The sequence below is a fragment of the Pristiophorus japonicus genome, unplaced genomic scaffold (genome assembly GCF_044704955.1).
Source record: "Pristiophorus japonicus isolate sPriJap1 unplaced genomic scaffold, sPriJap1.hap1 HAP1_SCAFFOLD_1223, whole genome shotgun sequence".
In the NCBI taxonomy this organism is placed as follows: domain Eukaryota; kingdom Metazoa; phylum Chordata; class Chondrichthyes; family Pristiophoridae; genus Pristiophorus; species Pristiophorus japonicus.
The window spans coordinates 1-9,190 of record NW_027250887.1 but is presented as its reverse complement, the minus strand read 5'-3'; the positions used below and the strand labels follow the sequence as shown (position 1 = coordinate 9,190).

The window sequence follows — 9,190 nt, the reverse complement described above, 5'->3', positions numbered from 1 at the left end:
TCCCCCATTCTCTCCCCTCACTCCACTCTCTCCCCTCCACACTCTCCCCCCCAAACACTCTCTTCCCTCACTCCACTCTCCCCCACTCTCTCCCCTCACTCCACCCCAAACACTCTCTCCCCCTCCCACTCTCTCCCCTCCACACTCTCCCCCCCAAACACTCTCTTCCCTCACTCCACTCTCTCCTCTCACTCCACTCTCCCCCACTCTCTCCCCTCACTCCACCCCAAACACTCTCTCCCCCTCCCACTCTCTCCCCTCCACACTCTCCCCCCCAAACACTCTCTTCCCTCACTCCACTCTCTCCCACTCTCACTCTCTCCCCCTCCCACTCTCTCCCTCATTCTGTCCCCTCTGAGCCCTGGTGCATTCTGATATGTTTAGTGTTTACACATTGTTTTGAGAATGGTTTCAGGAGTGAAGCTTGCTGAGCGATCATTGAATAAAGGCTTTAAACTGCGAGCCTGTCACTGCCGGTGATGAGCCCCGATCTGTTGCTTGATGGAGAATCCAGACACACCTGGAACAGAAAACAGTGAATGATCGAAGGTAAAGCCCTTTTTGAGATATTGTTGTGGCATCTCCCAACTCGGCCCTGACATCACCCCTCCCCTCCCCTCCCCTTCCCCTTCCCCTTCCAGCCCACGCTGCACAGGCCAAAGGGCGTTGCTGTGGATGGTGGCTTTGGACCTGACTGAGTGACAATCACACCCCTGGATTATGCACAGCACACTCCCGATCCCGATGCCTCATCCCTCAGATTCCTGCTGCTATTCATGGGGAGGTGGAGGGCTGGGAAAGTAAAGGTAATGGCACTGGACTCGCGGTGGGGGGGATGGGGGATGGGGGGGATGGACAGGGAAGGATGGGTTGGGGGGGATAAGATACGATGGTGTGATCCAGACATGGAATCTGACACAATGTGGAGTCGGGCAAAAATAAAAACAAGCAAATTACATTTCTGATCGAGGTGAAAGTATTGTAGGTGCTGTCATTTGGATGAGACGTTAAACCGAGGCCCCGTCTGCTCTCTCAGGTGGATGTAAAAGATCCCACGGCACTATTGGAAGAAGAGCTGGAGAGTTCTCCCCAGTGTCCTGGCCAATATTTATCCCTCAATCAGCATCACTAACACAAATTATCTGGTTTATATGTAACCTTCAGGTGACCGAGGGCCGTGCGGCTCTTTGTCGGCCGGTGGGACACGATGGGCCGAAATGGCCTCCTTCTGTGCTGTAAATTTCTATGTTTCTATCTGGTCGTTGTCTCATTACTGTTTGTGGGAGCTTACTGTGCGCAAATTGGCTGCAGCGTTTCCTGCCCTCCCACAGTGACTACACTTCAAAAATATTTCATTGGCTGTGAAGCGCTTTGGGACGACCTGAGGTTGTGAAAGGTGCTATATAAATGCACATTCTTCTTTCATTCTGTTCCCCGGGTGATTTGACTCACTAACCTAAAATTTAGAATTCCGTGCACAGGTAATGTGAGTTCACACGGGGAATGTTAGTGAGATTCTGGCACACGTGAGCGCGATGACCTCACGCTCACAGAGTAATGGAACGTGTGAGTGAGATTCGAAGGGTGCAGACTGATGGCGTTACCTGCAGGGGGCAGTGCCCGGGGCACTAGACTGGGTGCACCCAGTTCCTGTTGCAGTGAGGTAGACAGTGAGGGTTCAGCCAATGTTCATAAAACTGCTCCTCCGATCGTCTCTCCAGGGTTTGAAGGTACATCAGGTACTCCTGTGTTTATAAAAGAACCGGTTCACGGGTTAGTGACTGTCTGACTGTGCAACGGGAGCTTTGCAGCCTTATCATCGCAGCCTGCTGCTTGTGGCCACTCACAGACTCCCACTGGTGTCTGTGTTGCATATTTGGGGACTTATTGGCAGAGAATATACAGGGCACAGAGAGTGTACAGAGCACAGAGAGTGTACAGAGCACAGGGCACAGAGAGTGTACAGAGAGTGTACAGAGCACAGAGAGTGTACAGAGCACAGAGAGTGTACAGGGTACAGAGTGTGTACAGAGAGTGTACAGGGCACGAAGTGTGTACAGAGCACAGAGAGTGTACAGAGCACAGAGTGTGTACAGAGTGTGTACAGGGCACAGTGTGTACAGGGCACAGAGTGTGTACAGAGCACAGAGAGTGTACAGAGCACAGAGAGTGTACAGAGCACAGAGAGTGTACAGGATACAGAGAGTGTACAGAGCACAGAGAGTGTACAGAGCACAGAGAGTGTACAGGATACAGAGTCACCGGCACTGAGGGTCGATGACTACAGCCACAGGATTTCACAGCATTAAACGGGCTATCGCTCTCACAACAACACATGGACCCCAACCCTGACCCCAACCTCCGATCCCAAACCCTGACCCCGAACCCAACCCCGACCCCCGACCCCAAACCCCGATCCAAACCCCCAAACCCTGATCCAAACCCCCGACCCCAATCCCAGACCCCAATCCCAGACCTCAGACACAAACCCAGACCACAGACCCCAGACACAGACACTGACCCCAGACACAGACACTGACCCCAGACACAGACCCAGACACAGACCCCAGACACAGACCCAGACACAGACACAGACCCCAGACACTGACCCCAGACACAGACACTGACCCCAGACACTGACCCAGACACAGACCCCAGACAGACCCAGACCCCAGACACAGACCCCAGACACAGACACTGACCCCAGACACAGACCCCAGACCCAGACCCCAGACACAGACACAGACACAGACCCCAGACACAGACCCAGACACAGACACAGACCCCAGACACAGACCCCAGACACAGACCCAGACCCCAGACACAGACACAGACACCAGACACAGACCCAGACCCAGACACAGACCCCAGACACAGACCCAGCGGGTTAAAGACATGCAGTCTGTAGCCTAACTGGTTAACGCTGTGCACAGTTGCCTGCAGCACTAACTCTATCAGAATAAACCACAAACCCTCATGGGCTCATCTGGGAACCCCGCTTTCAGTGGTCTGTCACTCCGCTTAGTCCGCAGAAGCTGCTTCGCCTCTTTCTCGGTTAAAATCGGGGATGCGTCTGAGAAAACAAAAGAATGAAAAGAATGTTCTGTGATAAACCGGGATGAAAGCGTGCCGTGGTTCTGACCTGGGCTCCATGTGAACCCTGTTTATATGGAATTCGTGCTCCGGGGACAATGTACAAAGTGTTCTTTCATCGCTGTCAATCCCAGGGTGGGATCTCAAGTTACAGGCCGGCAGGAGCAGACTGCCAGCTCGCGGAATCGATCATTTAAAAAAACAATTACAAATGGTAAATAAAGCAAAAAACCGTGGGAATGCAACAGAGGGATCTGGGGGTACAATCCACCGAGCACTAAAAGCAGCGACGCAGGTTAATAAGGCCATAAAAAGCAAACCCAGCTCTGGGGTTCATTTCTAGAGGGATAAAATGGAAAAGCAGAGAAGTTATGTTCAACTTGTATCGATCCTTGGTTAGACCACACGGAGCACTGTGAACAGTTCTGGTCTCCATATTATAAACAGGATATAGAGGCACTGGAAAAACGATTGATAAGGATGGTATCAGAACTGAGAGGTTTATAACTATCTGGAAACATTGAACAGACTGGGGCATCTTTCTCTAGAAAAGTGAAAGCTGAGCGAAGCCTGATAGAGGCCTTTAAGATTATGAAAGGTTTCGATAGAGAGAATGTTTCCACTTGTGGGGAAGAGCATAACTAGAGGCCATCGATATAAGATAGTCCCCAGAAATCCAATGGGGAATTCAGGAGAAACTTCTTTACCCAGAGCAGGGTGAGAATGTGGAACTCGCTGCCACAGGGAGGGGTTGAGGCGAATAGTATCGATGCATTTAAGGGGAAACTTAACAAACACGCGGGAGAAAGCATCGGGTGAGATGGGGCGAGATAAAGAGGGGTGGGAGGAGGCTTGAGTGGAGCATAAACACAGCACGGAGCGATGGGCCGAATGGCCTGTTTCTGTGCCATAACATTTTACGAAATTCTATGTTCAGCCTCGGAGAGGGGAGCAGCCAAGTTACGGTGTGGGACAGAGATCTTTGCTCAGGGCTGACAGCCCCAAGTGATGCAGCTCTGTGACAGCAACTCCACACAGAAGTAATTCACAAATATTTGCTGAAAAATCCTTGCAGATACCCAACAGTGGAATCCGCCTTATTATGCACCCAAATTAATGCACAAATATGCAAATATTACTCATTTGCATGCTGCAATATTTGTAGCAGTTAGTTGAACTATTTTTAAATTATAATTTGTGATTGAAAATGTCTCCAGTGGTTTTATTAACGGAATAAATTACCTGTGAGGAGGGCCAGCCAGGTCAAGCACAGGCAGAGGATCACAAATCGTCCCATTCTGTTTATCAGACGATGCCCTCGGTCTCTCAGTCTGCTCTACAACTCAACTTACTGCCACTCCAGCCGGAGCACACACGATAAGTCTCCACGTCACCTGTGTGCTGCTTTCACAACCTCTGGTTATTTGGCAGACGTGAAGGAAGTTGTGGTCAGTCAGTGTGTGAGAGAATGATTCTCCTCTTCACTGAGCCTCCTCACACACTGTCTCACTGTGGGAATGGATACCTCACCCGAGGGGAGCAATTCCCAGACACAAACATCGCACAACGCTCAGCAGCACAATCCCGGCCAACCGTTTCCCGTGGTTTATAACTAAGGAATGTCTATTCTATTCCCGTCTTCAGAAACGCATTTGCTCAGATCTGATATTCTTCAATCAATTGTGGTTTTCTTTTCAAATGTGCGGGGCTTTTTGTGGTTATTCAGCTCGAGAGTGAAAAACCATCAAATGCGAACACCAGCGCCAAAAACAGTGGCCAATCCCGGGGAAGGGGGACAATTCACTGTGCTCTCCCATCGGTGATCCCTGGAATTGACAGGCTGAGACTGGGTTACCAACTCTGGACGTATTCCTGGAGGTTTCATCAAATGTCACCCCCTCCCCTCCGGCCGCCCCCCCCCTGCCCTCCCCTCCGTCCCTCCTCCCCCTCCGTCCCTCATCCTTTGCCCCGTCCTGCTACAACTGTACAGGGTATTGGTGAGGCCACACCTGGAGTAGTGCGTACAGTTTTGGTCTCCATATTTAAGGAAGGATATACTTGCATAGGAGACTGTTCCGAGAAGGTTCACTAGGTTGATTCCGGAGATGAAGGGGTTGTCTTATGAAGAAAGGTTGAGCAGGTTGGGCCTCTACTCATTGGCGTTTAGAAACATAGAAAATAGGTGCAGGAGTAGGCCATTCGGCCCTTCTAGCCTGCACCACCATTCAATGAGTTCATGGCTGAACATGCAACTTCAGTACCCCATTCCTGCTTTCTCGCCATACCCCTTGATCCCCCGAGTAGTAAGGACTTCATCGAACTCCTTTTTGAATATATTTAGTGAATTGGCCTCAACTACTTTCTGTGGTAGAGAATTCCACAGGTTCACCACTCTCTGGGTGAAGAAGTTTCTCCTCATCTCGGTCCTAAATGGCTTACCCCTTATCCTTAGACTGTGACCCCTGGTTCTGGACTTCCCCAACATTGGGAACATTCTTCCTGCATCTAACCTGTCTGAACCCATCAGAATTTTAAACGTTTCTATGAGGTCCCCTCTCATTCTTCTGAACTCCAGTGAATACAAGCCCAGTTGATCCAGTCTTTCTTGATAGTCCCACCATCCTGGGAATCAGTCTGGTGAACCTTCGCTGCACTCCCTCAATAGCAAGAATGTCCTTCCTCAAGTTAGGAGACCAAAACTGTACACAATACTCCATGTGTGGCCTCACCAAGGCCCTGTACAACTGTAGCAACACCTCCCTGCCCCTGTACTCAAATCCCCTCGCTATGAAGGCCAACATGCTATTTTCTTTCTTAACCGCCTGCTGTACCTGCATGCCAACCTTCAATGACTGATGTACCATGACACCCAGGTCTCGTTGCACCTCCCCTTTTCCTAATCTGAAGAATGAGAGGTGATTTTATCGAAACATATAAGATTATGAGGGGGCTTGACAAGGTGGATGCAGAGAGGATGTTTCCACTGATGGGGGAGACTAGAACTAGGGGGCATGGTGTTAGAATAAGGGGCCGCCCATTTAAAACTGAGATGAGGAGGAATTTCTTCTCTCAGAGGGTCGTGAATGTTTGGAATTCTCTGCCCCAGAGAGCTGTGGAGGCTGGGACATTGAATATATTTAAGGTGGAGATAGACAGATTTTTGAGCGATAAGGGAGTGAAGGGTTATGGGGAGCGGGCGGGGAAGTGGAGCTGGGTCCATGATCAGATCAGCCATGATCTTATTGAATGGCGGAGCAGGCTCGAGGGGCCTGGGGCCTACTCCTGCTGCTATTTCTTTTGCCCCCCATGATCCGCCAATTGTTCAATAATTGATTGGGGGAAGGGTTGGGGACAATGTTTTCATATCGGGTGGAATCTCCCGGGCATTGCTGGAGAGTTGGCAACTCGACACCTGCACAACCCCGCCCCCTCACTGCCCCGCCCACTCCCTCAACCCCGCCCACTCCCTGAGCTCAGCCCCGCCCACTCCCTCAACCCCGCCCACTCCCTGAGCTCAGCCCCGCCCACTCCCTCAACCCGCCCACTCCCTGAGCTCAGCCCCTCCCACTCCGAGCTCAGCCCCCCCCACTCCCTCAACCCCGCTCACTCCGAGCTCAGCACCCCCACTCCCTCAGCCCCGCCCACTCCCTCAGCCCCGCCCACTCCCTGAGCTCAGCCCCGCCCACTCCCTGAGCTCAGCCCCGCCCACTCCCTGAGCTCAGCCCCTCCCACTCCCGCAGCTCAGCCCCTCCCACTCCCTCAACCCCGCCCACTCCGAGCTCAGCCCCGCCCACTCTGAGCTCAGCCCCTCCCACTCCCTCAACCCCACCCACTCCCTGAGCTCAGCCCCGCCCACTCCCTCAACCCCGCCCACTCCCTGAGCTCAGCCCCTTCCACTCCGACCTCAGCCCCCCCACTCCCTCAACCCCGCCCACTCCCTGAGCTCAGCCCCGCCCACTCCCTCAACCCCGCCCACTCCCTGAGCTCAGCCCCGCCCACTCCCTCAACCCCACCCACTCCCTGAGCTCAGCCCCTCCCACTCCCTCAACCCCGCCCACTCCCTGAGCTCAGCCCCTCCCACTCCCTCAACCCCGCCCACTCCCTGAGCTCAGCCCCGCCCACTCCCTGAGCTCAACCCCCCCACTCCCTCAACCCCGCCCACTCCCACTCCCTCAGCCCCTCCCAATCTCTGAGCTCAGCCCCACCCACTCCCTGAGCTCAGCCCCACCCACTCCCTGAGCTCAGCCCCTCCCACTCCCGCAGCTCAGCCCCTCCCACTCCCTCAACCCCGCCCACTCCGAGCTCAGCCCCGCCCACTCTGAGCTCAGCCCCTCCCACTCCCTCAACCCCACCCACTCCCTGAGCTCAGCCCCGCCCACTCCCTCAACCCCGCCCACTCCCTGAGCTCAGCCCCTTCCACTCCGACCTCAGCCCCCCCACTCCCTCAACCCCGCCCACTCCCTGAGCTCAGCCCCGCCCACTCCCTCAACCCCGCCCACTCCCTGAGCTCAGCCCCGCCCACTCCCTCAACCCCACCCACTCCCTGAGCTCAGCCCCTCCCACTCCCTCAACCCCGCCCACTCCCTGAGCTCAGCCACTCCCTCAACCCCGCCCACTCCCTGAGCTCAGCCCCGCCCACTCCCTGAGCTCAGCCCCGCCCACTCCCTGAGCTCAACCCCCCCACTCCCTCAACCCCGCCCACTCCCACTCCCTCAGCCCCTCCCAATCTCTGAGCTCAGCCCCACCCACTCCCTGAGCTCAGCCCCACCCACTCCCTGAGCTCAGCCCCTCCCACTCCCGCAGCTCAGCCCCTCCCACTCCCTCAACCCCGCCCACTCCGAGCTCAGCCCCGCCCACTCTGAGCTCAGCCCCTCCCACTCCCTCAACCCCACCCACTCCAAGCTCAGCCCCGCCCACTTCCTCAACCCCGCCCACTCCCTGAGCTCAGCCCCTTCCACTCCGACCTCAGCCCCCCCACTCCCTCAACCCCGCCCACTCCCTGAGCTCAGCCCCGCCCACTCCCTCAACCCCGCCCACTCCCTGAGCTCAGCCCCGCCCACTCCCTCAACCCCACCCACTCCCTGAGCTCAGCCCCTCCCACTCCCTCAACCCCGCCCACTCCCTGAGCTCAGCCCCTCCCACTCCCTCAACCCCGCCCACTCCCTGAGCTCAGCCCCGCCCACTCCCTCAACCCCGCCCACTCCCTGAGCTCAGCACCTCCCACTCCCTGAGCTCAGTCCCGCCTCCTGCATCAGGCGGCCCGCTGGCGGGGGATGGGCGCGGATGTGGACCAGGAGGAGGCCGAGGCCGGGGCCGGGGCCTGGAGCTGGGACCCCCGCCGCCTGCTGCTGCTCCTGTGGACGGCGGCCGCGGTGTTGCTGCCGGTGCTGCTGACCTGCTGGTGCCGCGGGCGGCGCGGACGGCGGGAGGCGGCGCTGAGGCAGGCGGCGGGCGGCAGCGCTCACTGCTGGCGCTACACCGACCTCTTCCTGAGGCCCACCTACTGCAGCCTGTGTGCCCAGGCCACGCTGCGCGGCTCCTACTGCCAGTGCTGCGGCCTGTGTGTGGATGACGGCTGCCTGGGCCGCGCCGAGCGCCGGCTGCGCTGCAAGGGCCCGGGCCCGGGGGGTGCGGGGGGCCCGGGCCCGGGGGGGAGCGGGGGGCCCGGGCCTTGGGCCCCACCACTGGGTCCGCGGGAACCTGCCGCTCTGTAACTCGTGCACCGTGTGCGGCCGGCCCTGCGGCTCCCGGCCCCGGCTCTGTGACCAGCGCTGTGTGTGGTGCCAGCGGGTGGCCCACGACGCCTGCCTGCCCCGGGTGGCCGCCGCCTGTGACCTGGGCCCCTACCGCCGGGCCATCGTCCCCCCGCAATATCTCCAGACCGTCAGCCGCCGCCGCACCGCGCCCGCCGCCGACCTCGCACAGGTACAGCCCCCACTACTCCCTCCCTCTCTACTCCCTCCCTCCCTCCCTCCCTCCCTACTCCCTCCCTCCCCCCTCCCTCCCTCCCTCCCCCCTCCCTCCCTCCCTCCCTACTCCCTCCCTCCCTACTCCCTCCCTCCCTCCCTCCCTACTCCCTCCCTCCCTCCCTCCCTAC

The 9,190-nt window shown here is 57.0% G+C and overlaps 1 protein-coding gene and 1 pseudogene across 1 annotated transcript; one reads left to right on the top strand and one right to left on the bottom strand.

Annotated features, from left to right (window-relative positions):
• Window positions 1-318: 318 nt before the first annotated feature.
• Window positions 319-4,962, bottom strand: cunh17orf67 (chromosome unknown C17orf67 homolog). Its single transcript, XM_070870243.1, has 4 exons — window positions 4,336-4,962; window positions 2,973-3,073; window positions 1,605-1,745; window positions 319-520 (listed from the first exon to the last, which is right to left on the bottom strand). The coding sequence occupies exons 1-3, from the start codon at window positions 4,388-4,390 to the stop codon at window positions 1,629-1,631; spliced, it is 273 nt and encodes a 90-aa protein (XP_070726344.1). The 5' UTR covers window positions 4,391-4,962; the 3' UTR covers window positions 319-520; window positions 1,605-1,628.
• A 3,404-nt stretch (window positions 4,963-8,366) lies between these two features.
• On the top strand, window positions 8,367-9,018 carry LOC139242097 (diacylglycerol kinase epsilon pseudogene; annotated as a pseudogene).
• The last annotated feature ends 172 nt before the right edge of the window (window positions 9,019-9,190 follow it).